Here is a 21,929-nt window from a genome sequence, read left to right as displayed (position 1 = left end):
GAACACCAGTAGATGAGCAGGTGAGATACTTACCTGGTGAAATGATTCTTGGCAAGAATTGTCACTGGCCTTGGGAGTGCAGGCAGCAATCAAGAAATCCGAAGGAGCTCTGACCGCTGTGCGACCAGGCAACATTACACCCCAGACCATCTTGACTTTGTAACGGAAAAAGAGAATCCGTATCAAGCTACTCAGCAGCTAATCAATCACCCGAGTCCACCAGGCTGGGCATGGAAGATTGTATCTCTTATGTACATGAGGAGGAAGAAGAAACAGCTGGGGCACAGGATGGAGTTGTGCTTGAAGTAAGGGGATACATTGTAAGAGAAAGGCAGCTTGTTATGCTGCATTATGGGCCTGCAGAATGGTGTTCCTGCTTTTTTATGCTACAAATTGTGAACAAATTAATATCTTAGCCATGTTAAAGTCATATCAAGCCATGGGTCACTCACAAATGTAAGTTCCCACAAGTGGGGTATTTTAGCCTAATAGCTATTTGGATATCAAGACTTTATATTCCAATAGCCTACCTGCTCAGAGAAGTAGACTGGGGAGATGAAGTGGACAGCTGGCATAATATACGGATACTTGAACGCGGAAACGAAAAGACAGCTGCTGGATCTAATTTTAAACACAGGTCTCGATCAGATCCCTCTAGATCCTGGTTGTCGTGCTACAGCAAAGTCATTAGTGGGAGTAGAGAGGCGTGAAGTTGAAGATACTGGTAAAAAGCTTTTGTGAGAAGGGGAATCACCCTTGTTCCAGTTATGGTATTTCCATTTTTCACAGTAAGTATTGTCAGCTTGTAGAAAATGTGAGTGGAAATAGTTTCTGGCTGGTACACGGTCTAACGCTGCTGCGTACACAGGCAGCTTTCCTGGGTTGTCTTAATGGGCTGTGGAACTCGCTGTCCTGAAAGCACAGGGGCAGGCAGTGCTGTTTCAAATTAGGAAACTGTGTGACACAGTGGGGTTTTTCTAATATTTTAAAATAATATATGGTTACGGTATCAGTCACAAGATTATAATTCCGAGTTTTTACATCAGGTGTGAGGAATGCAGCAGGCATTAGCAGCGATCTGGAGTGCCATCTAGTGGGGCTCTGCCAATCTAGCTTGCCTTTTTTTTTTTTTTTTTTTTTTTTTAGCAAGTACAAAAATAACCACAAGTAATATTATATCGGTATAACTCTTCATTTAGGATTAGCAAGTTAGACATTTTATTAATTCAGCAGCTGGCTAAGTATTTCCAAGTTTCTGGTTTGCTTTCAGAATGCTATTACCAAGTTGGGGTTTTTGTTTTAAAGTGTGACAGTATTGTTCTGCTTTATTATGACTATGATGCTAAAATTAAGGGCTATGGAAACATTTCTGGTATTCATTCTCTTTAGGAAGTTAGCTAACCTACGGGAATTTGCAGTAGCTGTGGACACATGCAGCACATTGCTCTTCTGACATGAAGATTCCCCTCTGTTAGACCACTCTGTTTTAACCACGTGATAGGTTTAGAAATAACAGCTTTGCTGGTTTATGTCTGCTTCAGGAAAGTGAAACATCCAAACTTTTTAAAGATTCGATTATTTTTTTGTAACAGGAAACTTGATGAAATAAGAATAAATATTATTTCTGTTTTATTACAAAACTTTAAAATACAATCTGACTTTCCATTTATGGACCTTAGTTAGGCTAGAAAAGTTACTAAAATATAATGGTATTGTTCTAAAGACAGTCTACTTAAACCAGTGTAAAACTCCGATACAGAGAGACAACCTAAATTAGTTAATGATCACATTCAAATATAAGTGCAGTATTCATTTATCCATCTTTTTTCCTAAGGCAAAGTGGATAAAACAGGTGTTTATTCTAAGGTGGCATATAAAATTTTTGTTGTAAAGCATCGTAAATAGCATGAAAAGAACTAACGAGAGAGGCAGTCAGAGCTGGAGTTGTGGGGTAGAGACCATAAACGGCCAAGCAAGAGGTCACATTTCATTTAAGCATGTCCCCTAATTTCCTTTCAACAGTATTAGCACAGCTAGTATTAGATTCGTGTTATATTTAAACTTTCAGCTTTCCTGCCTCCTATACAACCGAATGCTGTTCTTGTCGATTTGACTCAAAGGCTTTGAAATGACAGCTGCCAAGGATGGTTTATTTCAAATCTTCTAACCCGTGTTTGTTTATGATGTGTCCTTTCTAACCATGCGTTTTTGTCTGTACCTCCCATCTAATGCTCTTACTGTCAACAGGCAAGTTCAGAGGTACCAAAATTGCGAAAGGAAGACCAAAAAGCACGAAACGCACTCTTAGCTGATATACAGCAGGGAACTCGTTTAAGGAAGGTGACTCAAATCAATGACCGCAGTGCGCCACAGATTGAAAGTAAGTACGTGCTCCTGAGTAAGGCCCGTGGGCGAGCTTTGCTGAAGCCTCAGTTGTGGAGCTCAGCTGGACAGTTTTCAAATTGAAGGGCAGGTTGGAAGTTCAGCAAAGGTCTGCATCTTCATATGGCCTTAGGATGTGGAGAGGGGACACTTTCTAAACTTGCATCCTGCTCTAAGATCAATAACTATCAACACTTCATAATAAGTTTGTAACTGGATATCACCTTAACAGACATTCCTTGTCCAAAAAAAAAATCACTTGAAATCCTTGAGAGTTTCTCAATAAATTAATTGTTTAGGTGGGAATTATTGGTTCTGGCAGAAGAAGTGTTCTTTACTAGATAAAAAGAACAAAAAATGCCAACAAATTCTAGAAGCATATATTTAATGTTGTCTAACATAACTTCTTGTTGGTGTCATTGTTGATGTGAGATTAAAGAGCACCAGAGGGTGTTATGCTCCAAGATGTGGGTCAGAGAGTAATGGTAGTTTCCTGTATTAACAGTAACTTTCCTTGCTGAGCCTGCTTAAAGAGGGGAAAGTCTGGTCTTGGCTACGTTTGTTGGTGCCAAGTCTTAGCAGTCTGAGGGCAAGGAAAATGACTTTCTGATATACCCTGTCTTTCTTTTTAATAGAACCCAAGGGAACTAACAGAGATGGAGTTAATCCAGCCATTAATAAAGGCGGCTCTCAGCAGCCTCTGGGAGGCTTATTTGCTGGTGGCTTTCCTGTTCTCAGACCAGCAGGCCAGAGGGACATGCCAGGTAAGGGCTTCATTTGTATGAAAGAATAGCTGGGGGAACTGTGATTTGGGATAAAAGTACTTCGGGGCTAGCTTTAGTGATTAATTTTTATTGTTTTTTTTTCTGAACCCTTAGTTTGTCATGTGACCATGGAGGGCTCAATTAATAATGTGCTTGAAATCATCTTTCTAGATCTGAGGTGCCCTATTCTTTAAAATGTAAATAATTAGCTATCTCTACACTGGATAAGAAAGAGACTGAATAGATTGTACAGAGTTTTAATGGAGACTTTTTACATTAGTTTAATGAAAACATTTAATTGTGCCTTGAATAGACACAAAGACAGGAGGAAGGCATGTGTGGGAGCCTTGCTGCTGCTTTCACCTCAAGAAGTGCCAGCATCCATGAGGGGTGACTTGCAGAGTCACAGCAGTGATCTCTGGCACTGTTGGGCAGCTTGTGCCTGCTCAGGCAGCACAGAGCGAAGTAGGCATTTGCAGGGAAAGACAAAACTTGGCTCTACCTGCAGGGTTTTTTTGTCCTGGAAGGCAAGCCCAAGATGTGCATCACTGCTTGTGACTGGGCTTCCTCACACAGTTTCAGCTGCAGTAGCTACTTTGAGTTGTTCTTAGAATTATGACCGTGCCTATCAGACTGTGATTATAGAATGAGATGCCCTTTTTGCTCTGTGAAAAATCCTTGACATTTACTTGGGAAAATAAATTTTGTAAGGCTGAGTCTTTGGGCATTTGTTGTTGAAAAGGAAACATTTGAACCTGTGCCTTCTGGAAAGCCTTTGTGGCACTACTTTTAATAACTTGGCTTTTTTCTATGAGATAGAGATTTATGTAACGAGTTTTTTTTAATATTAAGCAAGTACTTAACTTCAAGGATGCACATTGATGCATGTCAATCTACCTGTGTTCTGTGAGGCCTTTTCACTAGGACTCTCGATTCCTCCAAGCAGACGGCTCATCCGTGTTCAGTGGCTGTACTGGGCAGATGAGGCAGGTACGAAGGACCCCAGGCCACTGCAGAAAAGCACCTTCTCCTTAAACTGCTTCATTTTGCAGAAACTGAGGAACAGGGAGGGGAGCCAGGGTCTCTCAGCAGGTTGTCGTATGACTAAGCGGAGTCCCTGGTGCCCACTGGAATAGATTGCCTCCTAAGCCCTGTTACACCAGGGGCAACCTGTTGGATGTGAGATGTTTTGGGATAATTTATCACTCGGAGTAACCACTGGGGAGGGGAAGATGAAGAGCTTGCTCCTTGCACTGTTTTATCCGGTGAGCGTGAACAAAATCCTGATGTATAAGGTGGGATACCTGTTTTTCAGCTGGGAGGCCTGGGCAGCTTCCTGGAGTCCGAGCAGCGGCTCCCAAGACCTCCGTCCCACCGACCAGCAGCGCTGCGAAGGCGAGCAGTAACCCCCCGCACCCAGCCGAAGGCCCCAGGGCGGCGGTCCCACCAGAGCCTCCCAGCACCTCCCGAGCCGCAGCCGCAGCCGCAGCCGGCCCGGGGCGGCCCAGCCTGCCCGCCCCGCCTCCACCGCCTCCCGCTTCCAGCAAACCTTCCCTCACCTTCCCTCCTCCCCCCGCTCTCCCGCCTCCGGCCGAGCGCCCTCCCAGGGGGGTGTCCCCCAGCGCTGCTCCTCCGCCCCCGCTCCCTCCTCCTCAGGCTGACAAGCCCACCAAGTTCCAAGCAGGCGCTCCGCACCCGCCCCCGCCGCCCCCTCCTCCTCCTCCTCCTCCTCTCCCCCCCTCCCTGCCCCCCGTCCCCCCCTGCGGGTTTCCAGGCAGGACAACCGACTTCTCCGCCGCAGCCTCCTCTCCGTCGGAGGGAAGGGATTGCCCACCTCCCGCACCGCCGCCCCCGCCGCCACACGCGCACTCCCTGGCCGCGAACAGGCTCTCCTTTCCACCCTCCCCGGCCTTCAGCAGCGCCGCCAGCAGTGCTGACGTGCCCCCCCCGCTGCCCCCCAAGTCTCCCCACCTGCTGTCGCAGTTCCACAAGCCAAGCAGCATCCAGTCGCTGCCGCTCCCTCCCACCCCCGGCCTCCCGCAGCCCGCAGCGGTGGCGGAGACCAGGAAGAAGAGACCCGGCCGAGGCGCAGGTGAGAGCGGCAGGTTCGAGGAAGGGCAGCTTTTCTCCCCCTTTCGCTCGCGGGGGAAATGGCTCTGGTGGCTGGAGAGCGTGGAGGGGGGGGGAACGAAGAGCACACGGAGCAGGAGGCTGAGGCCCATCGCGTGGGAGGAATACCTGTAGGTTGCACGGCGTGTAACAAGCATGCGAGACGTCAGGCTCTTCTTGGCACTGGGCACGCGCACCATAGAGTTTAATCTGTGGTCTATCTGTTTTGTGTTGGCACTGGCGTGTCTCCAGCAGCGCAATGACTGAGCTCAGGAGAGTGGTCTCCTAGCAGTCTCGGGTAGGGCAGCAGAGCATCCACCACTGTGTCTGCCAGATCTGCAGCTGCTCGAGTGCCAGCCTACCCACAACATCCCTGTACTGCTGTACCCGCGCAGTCTGGAGCAATATTGGCATGGGCTGGGAAGCGTAACAGGAGAGAATAAAACAACGATGGTGTAGCTACAGCCGTAGATGAGCAAAGGCAAATATGGATGCAGCCCTCTGCTTTTCAACAAAGAGGAGTGGCCAGCGCGTCCCGTGATCAAGGTGGTAGGGCCAAAGCCTTCTCCGACTACTCGGGAAGTGGGGATATTAGCTAGTGTTTCGTCGAGCAGAGGGTAGAAGGAACTTTGATCAGAATTCTCTGATATAATGGAGATAATAAAAAAATGAGCCTAGATCTGTGTGGGTTTGAGAAATGGAGATGGCTACATAATAAGGAACACCTGAAGAGAATGTTCTGTACCCTGTATTTTAGCAGCTACATGTTGAGAGAAAGATTACTGGTTCCCTTTGACAGCCATGGGAAAGGCCATGTAAGTACAGCAGATCAGGTGCTTCACGGTGGTGATTAATGCTGCTCCGGTACTGTCTGATGAACTGTTATTTTATCGAGATGCCTGTTTCTCATGGTGGTTCAACTTTTGAGGTTTCCATAAAATTAGCCTGCCTTTCCCTTGGTTATCTAGGGGGAGAAGCAGTTTTGAGAGGCTGCTAACTTGGAGGCCTTGGGCTCCCTCCCCCTCACACAGTTCCTGTGGTGGGTCTGCCCAGTAGATGTAAACTTTGACGGCTCTTGCAAGTCCTCAGTGAAATGCACAAGCATAATGGTAGTTCCACTGCGTAGCTGCTAAGGTGTCAGGAAATTATTTTCTTTTAGAGATACCATCTAGTGTGGTTGGGTGGGTATTTTTTTGTTGTTGTTTTTTCTCTTAAAGAAACTGCTTGTTCTTGTGAAAAGTGGAAGGATAGTCTTCCCCTCCAGACTGGGACAAAACCATACTTGAGAATGTCAGACTTTTCCTAGAACTAGAAATAGCAAGCCCCAGCCAGCTCCATTAGTGGCTTAAATGTAATAATGCTATAAATCCATGGTCAGGCTTGACAAACAGCAGCTCTGAAGCTGGGTAAGTTTGCCCCAAATATTGCATTCCTCCTACACTCCCTCCACTTCTGTGCAAAGCTTACTGTCAGGTTTGTTAAGTCATGATGTTTCTGTGCTGGTCTGCTGCTTCTTTTTAAGGAACCGGTGCTGGGAAGCTAGTCACACCTCCACAGCCACCAGCAAGATCACCAACAACTGAACTCACAAGCAAGTCCGGAGTCTCAGCCTGGGCTACAGCTCATGACCTCTACCCACCACTTAAAAATGGAAATATGCACATCATTGGTAATATCATCTAAATTAGATCTCTTAGCCTTAGTTAATAATTTTAGTACAAAAGCCTGTGTGTGTTTCAGACCTCAAAAACTCATTCGAGACTTTCTCATGGCAGTAACAGGGTAGTATAACTAGACCCATTAGAAACATTTTTGTACAACCTTATATAATGAGAGAAAATTAAGACTTTTTCAGAAAGGTTTTGAATCATCCAGTAGACAAGTAATTTTGCAGGTAGTGCATGCTTTTCTTAAGATTGTGAAAAGTTGCTGTAGTGTGTTTATATTACTATTCTTAAAACCAGTTCATGGACATTTAGTAGCTTCAATCCCATAGAACAAAGACTGCTAAGAATTATTTTTGTGGTCTGATGTATTGGCCATTAATTCTTGCTTATAGCTAAATGGCTTGAAAACCACCTAGGAATACCTCTATTACCACAATATCATCAATGCAGAAAACTGGAATGGCAGCCAGAAGCTTAACTTCAGTTAGTAGCAGGCAATGTTTGCAATTAAGCCAGAAAACTTGGATGGCTCACAGAAGTACTCATCAAGATTGTTTATATGGAATAAGCCACTATCGATTCCAGGGGAAAACGAGTCAGCATTTTTAATTGAAATTCCTTGTGGTAATTTTTTTTTTTTTTTAAGTATGTCACTAACAGTGACTAATGTTTATTTCCCTGAAACTTCCCAGATGACTTTGAATCTAAATTTACTTTCCATTCTGTGGAAGATTTCCCCCCACCTGATGAATTCAAGCCATTTCAGAAAATATATCCCAGCAAGATACCTAGAGGTAAGTGTATAAACATGAGAAGATCTGATAATTACCCAACAGGATTAAAAACAGGGAGTGAAAATAAAGAACAGAAACCAGCATTAACGTGAAGAACTGGGCTGCTAGCATAGGCACAGAGAGGAATAGGATTTGTTACAGTGGTAACAGGAACCAAGGATATAATGAAAAGCACTTATTAATTACTTTAAAGTCTTAGTAGCTAAGAATAAAATTATGTGGCTTGACATGTAGTCTGTGTTCTTTAGATTGTTGAATTTGCAGAGCCCTTGATGTTAAAAACAGTGATGTCACATAAACAGGCAGCTACTGAGTTGGGGTTTTTTGTTCATAACTTACGAAATCACAAAAGAAACGTGACTTGATCCATGTCTTCCATCATGTGTTTTGATTTAAATCCTATGCATGGTGTTTCACACACCTGAATAACAAAGAGACTTGGTAACTGAACTTCGCTTCCCTGCCCCTCCCCTTAACTTAGACACTTAGTATCAAGTCACCGTTGTAGGAGCAGAAGTTCACCTATCCAGCTTTGAAAACTGGTAGTTGAAGGTGCTGTAAGATCTCATGGCCATATTCTGTTTTTTATAAACCCCAGTCTTTTCTGTATTATTAGATCAACTATTTATCTCCAACTTTTCATTAAGTTTTTTTTTGTTCCCATGCCAAGGTACTTTGCATGACTTTTCACAGCCGCCTCAGTCAGTCTAAATTGTCTGCTGTATGATCTGATCAAAGACTTTTTTACTGAAGGGCTACAGAGCATGAGCAATATATATATATACACATGTATTAGTTCAAATGTAGGAGATAAATGCAGCATCCCTGCTGTAGAACTGCATCCAAAATACATATCCAAAAACTGTATCTATCTCCTCTGATTAAACCTGTCCTATCTATTTACAGATCCCTCTAAAAATCCTCCATTAAGAACACATGTGAGATGAGAAGAGTCTTCTGATGCTTTCTGGATTAATATTAAAAAAGAACAACATCAAGATAATATATAAAACAGAAGGGGTCCCCATTACAGTGATAGAGATTATATTTGAATTGCAAGTGCTTGCAATGTTAACATTTCTATAAACAGGAAAAATGATGTAAATCATACTTTTTGAACTGGCCTACATACCACAGGAATGTTAGTACAGGCTTTTAAATTATTGTATATAGATAGATATTTTTTAAGCAACACAGCATAAGTTTTAAATTCTTTGTAGTCTTGAAACAATTCTTATTCTTATCACACTGACAGATGTTACCTCAGAAAACTTTTTTTGCATTATACGCCTGTAGTTAATTTTTCCCCTTCCATCATCATTTTTAAGTATTTTGGAAATTCTCGCTATTATTCAGACATTTTTCAATGAACTATCAGAAACTAACATGCTACCTTTAGTCTCTTTGTATGTTTCTTCACTTCTTCTATTCTGCCTGTCCTCAGATTGCAGCTGAATGTCACTTTCATGAACAGATGGGCCCGCAATCCTTTTCTCATCAAGCATGAAGAGGAAAGAGATGACAAGGAGCTGTGGCTGCTGTTGAGCCTACCTCCTATTGATTATAGATCCTTATAGGATAGTGTCTGAAGAAGCCCAGCTGGGTAGGGTGATCATGGACTTGACAAAGAAGACAGAACTTTTCCAAACTGGGGAAAAAGAAAGTTGTTCTACTGTAAGCAAAAAAAAAAAAAAAAAAAAAAGTGTGTGTGAATACACATGCCATGAAGTATGTATGTAAGGGTATGTGTCCTGTCTTTTCCTGCTGGCAAAGTGGATGTTTACCATTTGTGTGACGGGGTGACTTGACCCAGCAATTAGGAGGCCTTTGGATGAGGGGTCCAACACCTACATTTTAAACAGGCAACTAGAGCTCCTACTGTTCAGCCATAGCAGCAGCAAGGAGTCATTGTCCAAAATACACCACATGGAACAAGCAGTCCCCAAAGGGGTTGTTCCCTTGGATAGAGCTGGTTGAAAAAAGTAACAACCTAGCAGTGGACAAGACTTGAGTTTCTGCTTTTAATATGCAGCCTGGGGTAAGGTCTTTGGATCACAGATGTTCCAATCTGGTCATAAGATGTCTATTTCCAGCAAGAATTGCCCTTATTCTTGTGCATTTCCCTGCAATAATAGGACTGTTGCCAGCAAGTCAAGGGAGGTGATCGATCCTTCCCCTCTATTCAGCACTGGTGAGGCCACACCTGGAGTCCTGTGTCCAGTGCTAGGCTCCGCAGTACAAGAGAGACATGGACATACTGGAGAGTCCTACAAAGGACCACTAAGATGATGAAGGGACTGGAGCATCTCTCCTATGAGGAGAGGCTGAGAGAACTGGGACTATTCAGCCTAGAAAAGAGAAGGCTCAGAGGGGATCTCATCAATGTGTATAAATATCTGAAGGGGGTATAAAGATGGAGTCAGGCTCTTTTCAGTGGTACCCAGTGACAGGACCAATGGCAATGGGCACCAGCTGAAACACAGGAGCCTCTGTCTGAACATCAGGAAACACTTTTTGACTGTGGGAGTGACTGAGCACTGGCGCAGGTTCCCTAGGGACATTATGGATTCTCACTCCTTAGAGAGATTCAAAAGCTCTCTGGACATGGTCCTGGGCAGCTGGCTCTAGGTGGCCCTGGTTGAGCAAGGGGGTTGGACCGTATGGCCTCCAGCCATTCCTTCCAACCACAACCACTCCTTGATTCCCCTTCTTCAGCTTTCCTGGGTCCTGCACTTGGGTCACAACCCCATGCAATGCTAAAGGCTTAGGGAAGAGTGGCTGGAAAGCTGCCCTGTGGAAAAGGACCTGGGGATGTTGGTCAACAGCCAGCTGAATACCAGCAGGCAGTGTGCCCAGGTGGCCAAGAAGGCCAGTAGCATCCTGGCTTGTATCAGAAATAGTGGGGCCAGCAAGACTAGGGAAGTGATCATCCCCCTGTACTGGGCACTGGTGAGGCTGCACCTCGAATACTGCGTTCAGTTTTGGGCCCCTCACTACAGGACATGGAGGTGGTGGAGCGTGTCCAGAGAAGGGCAACAAAGCTGGTGAAGGGTCTAGAGAGCAAGTCTTATGAGGAGCAGCTGAAGGAACTGAGGCCGTTTAGCCTGGAGAAAAGGAGGCTCAGGGGAGACCATATCACTCCCAACAACTACCTGAAAGGAGGCTGTAGCAAGGTGGGTGTCAGTCTCTTCTCCCAGGTAACAACTGATAGGACAAGAGGAAACAGCCTCAAGTTGTGCCAGGGGAGGTTGAGATTGGATATTAGGAAAAAATTTCTTCACCAAAAGGGTTGTCAAGCATTGGAACAGGTGGCCCAGGGAAGTGGTGGAGTCACCATCCCTGGGGGTATTTAAAAGATGAGTAATGTGGTGCTTAGGGACATGGTTTAGTGGTGGACTTAGCAGTGTCAGGTTTACGGTTGGACTTGATGATCTTAAAAGTCTTTTCCAACCTAAATGATTCTATGATTCACCAGCTTGAAGAAGGGCACTGCTGTTCCAGGGTGAACCTGGTGCTAACAGCCAGGCTGTTTACAGTTGTGGCATTAATTTATATAATTGCCATAAACTCCCCTCAGCTGCAGCTGTAATACCATTATAGATCATAGGTGAATATCTTCCCCCATGGCCCTGCCTTTGAACAAAACTATTTGGAAAGGACAGGTAACTGCATCTTTACATATCTCTGCTTTTCTCTTAGTTCTTGCAACAGCTCAGTTACACTGTAACTCCTGCTCCCACACACCCGTGCTCATGGTGTGGAGATGGTGTAAGGGTAAGAAGCTCTTCACCTGTAGGACTCTTAAGAAAGCATCATTAGTCTCGTTCTAGCCTATTATGATACCTTGCTGTATTTCATGTGAAAAGAAAAAAAAAATAGTGACACTTTGACCTTATAGTTACCTGATAAATATGCATGAATATAGTAATAAGCAGGGGTCAGCATATACATTGCTTCTCAAACTGGAAAAGTTTAATACTGCTTTGAAGAATTTTTTGTTATAGTACTATTAAAGGTGATGTATTGTGGGTTCTCATTTGTTCTGGAACTTGTGTACTGCTCTGTAATAAATGCCTTCATAAGGATTTTAAAACTACTTAATACTAGACTACCCACCAGAAGATAGCTAAAGGAGAAAAAATTTTACTCCTGTTTTTATTATGATTAGGTGTATTTTAGAAGCAAACAACATCTTTCAGGTATTAAATTAGAAAGCCTGGGCATATTTGCAAGTGTTGGTGAAATGTTATTTCCATGTATACTGGATTGTTGTTCAAGATCCATTTGAAACTTCTAACGTTGCTATTACCTGGAGATACAGAGATCACACTGGCTGTCACCCAGTGGCAGTTGGTCCCACTATGTCCTTCCACTGAGCCATAGCTACACTCAAGACCACTGGAAGTTTTAAGGCCATGGGGGTGCTCTGGTTTCTCAGACTTGTAGAACTAGTGATTGCACTCAAGCATGTTGCTGTAGCACAGTTTTTGGTTTTTTTTTAAATGCACTACACAGCTGAAGCAAAAGCAACATACTATTAGAAAATTACTACCTGGATCACTGTGCTCAAAACAATTTATTAGTTCTGTCACATAAGCAGTTGCAAATAAGGACATAAATTCCCACAAGATAATTGCAAATGTTGGGTTTGTCTTTCTTAAGAAACAGGCACGTAAGATATATTATATTTTTAGCAGGAACACCCTCTTCTTTCATCTTGTCTCCCTCCCAAAGGTTAGAGATCAGAGTTGTGCAAAAGAGCTGTGTGAAGTGGTATATCCTAATTTTTGCCCTCTGGATGGGGCAGTCATTTTATCCCTGTTCTCCCCTTGTTCACAAATATCCAAGTACTCCTATCAGGATGCAAAGTGCTCAGTAAGCAACAGCTTACAGAAGCAGCTTTGAAGTTCAACATGGTATGTCTTAAAGTGTACTCTGATTGGGAGCATTTTCATTCAAAGTACCCTTTCATTCCAAAAGTGGATTTCATGGGAAGTCCATTTACTTCAGCTGGGTGCAGCTGGCAAAAGCACACTGCTCTTTCAGCTGGCTGCATCCAGCACAATACCCTCTGAAATGAAGTGTGCTCCTTGCAGTCCCTATTCTGGCTAGGTAGATAGAAGCTAAGTTTTAGGGTTTACTTGCCTATTTTCTCCTTTCCTTTTCTCCACTTTCAGAATACCTAGACACAGGAGTTGTTCCTGTAATAGCATGGGAGGAGTGTATTGTGAATGGGAAGTTTATTAGGTAGGCCATAAGAGAAAATATCTTCATGGTTGTTTTCTGTAAGTGAAAGGGCCCAATGTTTTCTTGTCCAATTGCCAGTTGTCATATAAGGCAATACTGAAGTAATGAGTCTGAAGGGAAAAATTTAATAAAAAAAAAATTCTGAGAATGCAGTGTGCCAATACAGCAATGACTATTTCCCTAATGCACAACTCTTACAGTTTCAAGTTGAGGCGTTGCTGCCTTCTAAGGAGCTTTTAATTCCTCAGTACAAAAGTCCATGGTTCTTCACCATCCCCTTCCCTGAACAGTAAAGGATTTTAACTCCATATGCTAACTTCCACTTATTAAAGACATGGACTTCTTTTCCCAACCTCCTGTTAAAAAAAAACCCCAACCATCTTTGCATGACACAGGAAGCAGTGTTCACTGGTTTAATTCTTAAAGTGTTTGCCCTATCTCACTTCTACAAGAAAAAAAAAATATGTGAAAAGCAGGTCTGTCCATAACACTGTCAAGGAAGGGAAGCATGCTGCAGAACTGCACTCTAATATAAGGAAGCATAAGACAGCCGTTTCTAAGCCTAACCAGTTGGATTGCCACACCCACCAGTAACTCAATGGTACTTAATGGATTCATCAGCCATGTATGCTCACCACAGAGATTACTAGGAACTGTTCAGCAGTACAAAGGCAGAAAGATGGAGGATAGTCAGGTATTGATCTATGTCCAGCATCTCTTCCCTTGAAAAATTCCTGATTTTTAGCTTCTGTATAAATATGACACCTTATTAATTGCATCTTAAGAGCCAATAGGTCATGTATAGATGTCTTAGGCATCCAGACTGGCTCTGCATTTTAGTACTCAATACTAGAGCAGCAGCCAGGTGCATACGAACACAAGCTTCCCTAAGTTGGGTGCAGGTGAAGGCAAAACTTAACCTGGGAGACCTAATTCTGATAGTTTGTACAGGAATAACATCAGATGCTGAGTTACTGTAACCAGATATGCCCACATGAGGCCAGTACAGCAAGGTCAAGAACCAGGACTTACCTTCCTGCTCCCTCAAAACTGGGATTTCAACTCTACCATCTTTGTGTGAATTAGCAAGAAGAGAAAAATGCAAGTCAGCTTTGCTGCAAGCCTAGTCCTGAGCAATAGAGGAAAAAAACAGATTGCTTTCAATGACAATATGGCAGTTAGCCTGATGAAGTTAATCTTTGCTTTAATTGGTTGCCCAACATACATATTTAAACATTCTGTACTAAATTAGCCAGCATGCACACAGTAATTGGACCAGTCAGTGACTTTCTCCTTTCACTATATACATACACAAACAGGAACACCACGAGATTGGACAAAGGAAAGCAATTTGTTAACCAGATACAGCTAGCAAGTAACATTTTTTCCTCTAGAAATGTTTTTCCTGCAAATTCACAAGTGTGAAGACTTTCTTTCAAGGCTTGAAGAACTTTGCAGTCTTCCAGTGAAAAGGCTAACAATAGCCACCATAGCTGAAATGAGATAAAATTTGTTTAAAATCCATTCCAAGCAAGGGTGAAATTGAAAAAAAAATTGCCTGCAATGTAGCATAGGGAAAAGGGACTTTGGAGACGAACCAAGCAGATGCACTGAGGTAGAAAGGTGGCTTTGGACCCAATTCTGAACACCCTTAGCTTAGTGTAAAAGATACCTGGTACCAGAAACTCAGTATTTAAAGAATTATAAAGTGTTTGCTTACTTTATTTGAAGAACTTTAGTTCTGTGTCAACACAGTCATAGAAAAGATCCACTACTTCAGCAGGATCCAGAACCTCTGTACGAGTAAGGATATCTTCCATTGCTTCTAAGCCTTGTTTTTCAAGGTCTAACATAATCCTCATCAGTTTCTGGCCTTTATCCTAAAGGCATGAAACAACCAAACTCAATTAACCAGCAAACAGGCTCGTGAAAGCATTTTACTGTTCTCTTCTCTTATGGAGATCTTTTCAAGCATTTTTTAAAAATGAGAAAGCCTTTTTAAGTACAAACTATTTCTGTTAATAGTTTTTTTGATGGTCAAAAGCTGAAAGGAACAGTGCTGGACACTTTATGCATTAAGAAAAATAACCAAGGAGGAGTTGGCTAAGTTTAAAGCAGAGAAGGAAGATGCCCTGAAAGATGGATAGAGGAAAATGGTATAAGGCTTGTACACATGATAAAGAGGTAAAGCAACTTCTTAAGCCTGTAAACCCACAGACAGAACTATATGAGAAGACTAGAAGCACCGAGGATTGTACAGATCACGGCGTGTACATGCGTATCCCTCAGATCATCACCTGCAAGATGATTATTAGATCTGAAATGATGTGTAATGTAACAACATCAAGAGTCCAGATCCCAGGGAAGGCTTTGTGTGCCATTCCAACTTGCTGCTCTTCATGTTTCTGGGCAGGAAAGTCACTCCTGAAGAAGTGTCATTTTGTTCTATCCAGATGTTATTTAAGTCTACTTTTTTTTTTTAATGGGGAAGTGCTATTTGTTTTGCTTGCAGCTTTCAAAATTGAATTCCAGAAAATAAGGCATTTAGAATGAGTGATGGTTCTGAGCTTTCCAGGATTTATACCAGCCTTTGTACAGAAAGAGTAGAGCACCTAAGCTATGGTTTAGGCTCTCAAGGTGGGCAGTTTTTATAGGTCTTCCCTAAATCAGCATCTCACATAATGCTATGGGAGCTAGCTGCACATTGAGTCAATGTTACCACAGAGGCCACAGATTTTAAATTGAACCATTCTAAGGGATTAAAAACCACATCTAGCCAAAACTGCATTTAAATGGTGTTTGTACTAGCAGAGGTTACAGTGGTTTCTTTAATGACTAATAGATAAGCCTGAATGCTGTTATGATCTTAGCAAGACTCTGACCTATGCAAATATGCACAGAGGAAAATTGCAGAAAAGCAAGTCCTCTGTGGAAGTTCAACATGACTATGTGGGTCTTCCACAAATTGCCTGAAATAACAATACCAGCATGACTGGCATGCCCTGGTGATCTCTCGCTCTGTTTTACTTCCTTATAACCAGTTATCCAGTTTACTGCTGTAACTGTAATTGCAAATGTCAAAGAACAGTTATCGAACTACTTGCACTATGACAACAAAAGTTCTATCTCAATCAGTTGGAAAAGCTGTATAGAATAATCCCCTTCCTGCCTTTATTTATTCTGAAATTTATTCCCATAAGAGATTTTCAACACTTTAGGTTTTTACACTGGAAGGTTTTCAGCCCTCAGGTACCTGTTGCATGGCATTAGAAAGTGTCCTTTCTTCTCACATGGCATTTTCAGCTAATTGTTACAAATTAACAGAAATGCATTAAATTGAGACATGCAAAACTGTCACATGCAAATTATTGCTTCAAGAAAAAAAACCCTCAAACTATGTTGTTCTTAATCCAGCATGAAATTTAAATTACAACATACCTGCCATCATTCTGTCATATAATTCTGATACCATGTTGCACTAGCATCCAGTGTTCCGTAATCACTTTAAAAGACCATATACACAATGGGGACTGAACAAGATAATCACCTTGTCAGTTTGACTTTTCATTTTGTAAAAGTAAGGGAACAGAGCAACACACTCAGGATAACAAAAAAAAAACCCACCCTATGCAGAATAGTTTGTCCTTCAGAGGGCATCATTATTCAAGCTAAACTTGCAAGGATTCTAAGAATATTCAGAGAATGTTTTTCAGTGAGTGACTTCGAAGTAAATTATGGAGTTAGGAATCTACCTTTAATTCTTTAATTCCAGGTCCCACAGCTCTTACCTGATCATTCTCAAGGAGAGATCGGGCCCATTCATGTGCCTTGTACAATTCATGCCTGCGATCAGGTTTCTCCTGGAATCGAGGAATCTTTTTAGCAGGATCATCATTGCCAAAAGAAGGAGACTGTACTTTTGGTACTAATTTTACATCATCAACAAAAATAAAGGGTTTAAATACGGACCTGAAAGAAATGAGAATTACTGCTTGCAGTAATAAGAGAGATTTTATATATGTTATTGAAATGTTCACCAGGCTATTTTAAAACAACAGGTACAGAACAGCATAAGTAATTCATCTACACTAGGCACAGACTAGGTTACAGAGCTGGTACTGGTCACAAGCAAAATAAGTCTCTGAGCTTTAAAAGAATTGGGTTTGTCTCAATTACTGTAAAACTTTATTACCCCTTTTTATGTATAGGCTGCTTTGGTCTCCTTCATGCCAGTTCTGCCACTTCTTTAGAAAAGTAGCACTGTATTTTCCTCTCCAAGTTTTTTTTATACTAATCTCAGCATTCAGCCTCACATCAGTTTTTCTCCTCTGTTCACACTGCCATCTCTCCTTCTCCTCCCAGATTTAATTTCCATTAAAATCACACGCACTTGTGTGGAGCAGGGAAGATTACATAACCTTGCTCAGTATCAGAGGATTTGGCATATACCCAGCAGCACTTTAGAATTTTCTGTCAAGGCGGGGAAAAAAGACATAGCTACCAATATTGTGACACTTCTCAAACAACTTCAGCACTGAGTTTGGATCTAAACTTCAGAGACAGACAGACAACAAAACCCTAGCAATCCAGGATCTTAATTCCCGAGAATTTGAGAGAAGGTATTGCAAGTGCATAGAGACACTGCCTTCCTTCCCTTTAGATAGACAACAAAACAGCAACCTGCATTCTGCCGTAAAGAAGCTGCCAGAAGTGCAAGACTTCTGCAAAATGTGATTAATAACCACTGCCTGCATACAGTCAGCAGGTTCATTGCTGCTACCCCTTTCATCACTGTCATGAAGCCTTGCTGACTAAGAGTTTATGTGACTCACTAGCTGCACTTAAAATAATGCTTTTTTAATGCATTAGAGTGTAAAATAAAGCAAGAAAGGCCTCTAAACAGGGTTTTTTACAGCTAGACTCTCCATCTTCAAAAAGGATAGAAATCCCACCAAAACAATTTGAAGCCTTGCTCCTTTTTATCTCAAAGTATTTGCATCAAGTAAAAAAACAATTTTGGTAAGCAAGCTCAAACTTCATACTTAACCCTGAAAGTTTGAGTTGCATAATGCAAGGTGGGTGGACAGTCCCTTTGGCATGGAGGACTTCTGTAGCCCTTGGTAGAACCTAATGCTTACTACCACTCTTTTTGTAGGAATGACTGTCAGCTGTTCAAGGGCACCATTTTCTTCTCCCCATAACCTCTTTACCTCAATGCAAGTGGCAGATCTCCTGAATAACTGCAAGTGGTTTAGTTTAATATCTGTGAATCCCAGGTGGATTCTGTTTAAAACACAAGATAATTCATTAGTTCTTTGATGATCTGGCCCATGAGTTCCCTTATGTCCTCTGCTGCTTTCAACTAGAGAGGACATCATTTAAACCATCTGGAAATTGTCCCTCCAGTAAAAAAAAATACTTGGGATACCTGGGAGTTGCAGATGTTTTGCTCCGTTAACATTTTGATGTCAAACAAGGCTACCTATAGTACACACCCCCTCTTTGCTATTTAGACACATTGTTTCAGTTTTGCACCCACTTGTTCAAGAGAAGCGACTAAAATGGTCCACAACCTCATCATCTCAACAAGAACTCAGTGGAAAGCAAATACGCTGGAGTAGTAGTTCCTGGGTCCTCCCTAAACTGCATTTACTCTAGAAGCTCTAAATTTAGGCAAAGTTCCAGAACCGGGCTTTCAGCCCAGTGGTGTCCTTTAGAAATGCAGCAAGATGCAGTTCAGTAACACAGGACTGTCAGATTGCACACCAACAACTACTGATTCCATTTCTGGTTAGAACATGCTCTTGAAGCATGTTCCAATTCATGTAGCAGGGTTTGTTTACTATCTTTCAAGCCATCATCTGCTCTGCACCCAGGAAACCCCAATGCTGTGGCTTACCTTGAAGGGTCTGGCGTGCCAGTGAAGTAATGAACACAGGGAAAACTAGGGTCCTGAGGCAGAACAGACACTATGCTAGCTGTAGTAAGGAAAGATTCAGAGTCCACACAGACACCACTATCCTTGTCACGCAGGACATCAATCATAGCTTGTGCAGAAACATGACCTATATGAAGGCAGAAAAAAATTCCTGAGCATTCAATGGCTTGGACCCCAGGTAAGGATTTTAGGCTGAGTGGGCTTTGGCCTAATCTGACTAGTGACACTCGACATAGGCATGTTACAAATCCCAGTTAATAGTTTCTACTTAAACAATGTAAACCAGAATGAACTTGCCTTGCTAGTAAAAGAGAACAGTAAGAAGCATTAATTAGGCATTACAATTGCTAGGTCGCAAGAAATGTCATTAAGAAGATATTTTTCAGGAAAAAGTCCATCACGTCTTTAATATTACTTTAGCAATCACTATGAACAGACTACTTACATAAAACACACATTTTCCTCTAAGAGGCTACCTCTACCCAAGCCCGGGCAGAATGGGAGTGCCCAGATGTCCCACTTCTCACCTATTTCCATTAGCGCTCAGTCAAAATTTTGAAACATCATCTCGCATTCACAGGGTGTTACAGCAGCAGACCTAGACACTGAGATTTTTCTCCAAACCACTGTCTGCAAGAATCCCCTGTTCTCATTCTATCTCCTGCTTGCGTCTTATCACAGATTTCTCCCCACGGCACCTCCATATTTTCTTGCATTACCCCTTTGGCAGGTAGGGCTTCTTCCCCAGCAACTTCTCAAATCCTGCACTGACTTCACCCTTTTGTGCACAGGTGCCTCAATACACCAGGAGACATGGAATGACCCAGCAGTCTGCAAGATTTGCAGCCATAGCCATCCAGCTGGTGGGGCCCTGAGACTTTTTAGTGCTATAATCTGGGTTTATTAAGATGTTTCACCTATGGTCCTTCACAATTACTGTATCTGCCTCTCAGACACAAACCACACTCCATGTAATTCTATAGCCTTAGCAGGAACTCTGCATTGCAACAAATATTTCACCACTACACTCTTCTTGACATTTGCCAACATGTGAAAATGCTAACAATCTAGTAAATTCTCATCTGTAGCAAAGGGCTTTTTATAAAAAGATAATTTGTACTGTTTTTCACACATGAAAGAGCAGATACATGTCAGCCATGCACTGCTGCAGGCTGGTCATTTCAGAGCTATTTTGGCCAGCTGCAGTGAACTTACGTTGTTAATAAATTTTGGTCTGGAAAGAAACCCTTCCTTTGACTGAAGGCAATTGGCACATTGCCCATTCTGGTTGACAATGAAAAAGGGACTTCAGTTTGCAACTGGCTAGCATTGCTTTTCCTTAAACTATGATCTCGATTCCTTCCCCAAAAGCAAACCTTCCAAAATGTAGAATCCATTGAGCTCAAACGTTCATATGTGAGGCATATTTTTTTTAATACTATAATTTTAGTATTAAGTAGGGCCACTATTATTATACCAAAGCACAAATGTAGTGGCACATCATGCACATCAGAACAACAGTGAAGAAAGTTATTTTATAATAGCAGTCCTGTTTTAAAACCTTAAACTTGAGTGGGACATTAAGAGCTTCATCCTAAATTATGGCAAGTTTAGGAGCAGTCATCAGTTCTGGTCTTCCTTTCCACACGGTTCACCTGTGGAGGTATTCTCCTTAGGCACGTGTAGTTCTGGACAGAATACCTAAAAGGAGGCAGCAGTGACTAAAATTCCTGCTGCACACACAGAAAAGATGGTTCAACACTTACCACCTTGCTTTTCTAGGCTCTCCCTGCCAGAACAGCAGGCTAAATGGTCATCAGAAAGAGAGAACACTTCAGAAAAATTGAAGTCTGAGTCTCCGTTCCACCAGCCTTGACTTCTCACATAATTCCTTAGTTCAGGATGCTCAGCATCAATTTTTGTAGTTAATGAAAGCTGATTGCAAATGCATTTCACCCCCTCTGTAGAAAAAGCCACATATTAAGAGAGCATTAATACAGTTTTTGTGGGAGAAGCTGGAAGGACAATGTAATTTCAATTAGGAAACAAACCATTGGTTACGATGTACAGTTGGCATGACTGCATAACTACACATACACAGAATTACCAGTCACTGCAGGCTGCAGAGCTCAATTCTCTATGCCCTACTTAGGTATTTACACTGCCTTGTGATTAATAGTGCTATTTAGTCAGAATACCGTTTCACAATCCATACCTCATACATTCTGACCATGAAGTAACAGTGGTCTGCAAATGCCAAACTGCCTAATCTTTTCTCCAATGGTGCATTCCACTGCCACAACAAGGCTTGAGGTCTGACTTGATTTCAAAATATATTTCAGCAAAGCTGCATTTAGTTTAATGACCCTTCTTTGCCCCTCAAAACTGAAAATTTAATTTGAAAATGTTTTTAAATGCTTACCAATTGCTTTAATCTTCCCAGCTGCAAAACAATTTTATTATAAGCAGCAAGATAGGCTTAAATTAAATTTCATTTTTAATCTTAAATTTTAAAATGGCATGAAATAAAAAGAAAGTGTAAGTAATCTTCAAAGAATATTAAAGGGTTTTTTAATTTGCTTTTCTCAAAAATACTGCAGTGCTTATATCCATATATCTACAGCATGACTAACAGTGGCTGCTGCAGATACTCCTCAGAGAGAATAAAGCAAATGTGTTGGAAGCCTAGGAAAAAGCTGATAAAGTAAATCTGTAAACTAAAATAGAACCAGATTCTGGAATTTGGCATAAACTTTTTCTTAAACAGAAACTAAAGCAGTATTTGTGAAAGTTATTAATACTGCCTTCCACAAAAGTAAGCTTGCTTTTGTAATGCCTCATGCATGTAATTTAAATGAGTAACAACTTATAGTAGGAAGTTCTGTGCATCAGTCTGTAAAAAAGTCACTGTCATTCAGTTCTGACTTATACTAGGCCACTGACAGTTTGTTCTGATTCACACTTGCAAACAGCATACCTTTCAGGGAATTTTCTTGACTTGAGCGATAGGAATATTTCTGTTCATATC

The 21,929-nt window shown here is 42.0% G+C and overlaps 2 protein-coding genes across 7 annotated transcripts in view; one reads left to right on the top strand and one right to left on the bottom strand.

Moving 5' to 3' along the window:
• WIPF3 (WAS/WASL interacting protein family member 3) overlaps positions 1-9,456 on the top strand; it is a 36,043-nt gene extending 26,587 nt beyond the window's left edge. For 4 of the 6 annotated variants that reach the window (XM_030010131.1, XM_030010127.2, XM_030010130.2 and 1 more), the window contains exons 3-7: positions 2,248-2,380; positions 3,018-3,146; positions 4,462-5,238; positions 6,778-6,924; positions 7,615-9,456. In XM_030010131.1, coding sequence (XP_029865991.1) covers positions 2,248-2,380; positions 3,018-3,146; positions 4,462-5,238; positions 6,778-6,924; positions 7,615-7,808 — 1,380 coding nt within the window. In that variant the 3' untranslated portion in view covers positions 7,809-9,456. Of the gene's footprint in view, positions 1-4; positions 789-2,247; positions 2,381-3,017; positions 3,147-4,461; positions 5,239-6,777; positions 6,925-7,614 lie in introns of those variants that run through there. The other 2 variants (XM_030010132.2, XM_030010133.2) reach the window with 2 other exon arrangements.
• A 4,694-nt stretch (positions 9,457-14,150) lies between these two features.
• Positions 14,151-21,929, bottom strand: part of SCRN1 (secernin 1) — a 39,997-nt gene continuing 32,218 nt past the window's right edge. Inside the window, exons 5-9 of the mRNA XM_030009786.2 lie at positions 20,668-20,862; positions 18,863-19,028; positions 16,752-16,932; positions 14,684-14,843; positions 14,151-14,456 (exon numbers count right to left, since the gene is read on the bottom strand). Coding sequence (XP_029865646.1) covers positions 14,685-14,843; positions 16,752-16,932; positions 18,863-19,028; positions 20,668-20,862 — 701 coding nt within the window. The 3' untranslated portion in view covers positions 14,151-14,456; position 14,684. The remainder of the gene's footprint in view (positions 14,457-14,683; positions 14,844-16,751; positions 16,933-18,862; positions 19,029-20,667; positions 20,863-21,929) is intronic.

The sequence above is a fragment of the Aquila chrysaetos genome, chromosome 3 (genome assembly GCF_900496995.4).
Source record: "Aquila chrysaetos chrysaetos chromosome 3, bAquChr1.4, whole genome shotgun sequence".
Taxonomy (NCBI): domain Eukaryota; kingdom Metazoa; phylum Chordata; class Aves; order Accipitriformes; family Accipitridae; genus Aquila; species Aquila chrysaetos.
The sequence above is the reverse complement of the archived record's forward strand: the minus strand, read 5'-3'. Positions and strand labels throughout refer to the sequence as shown.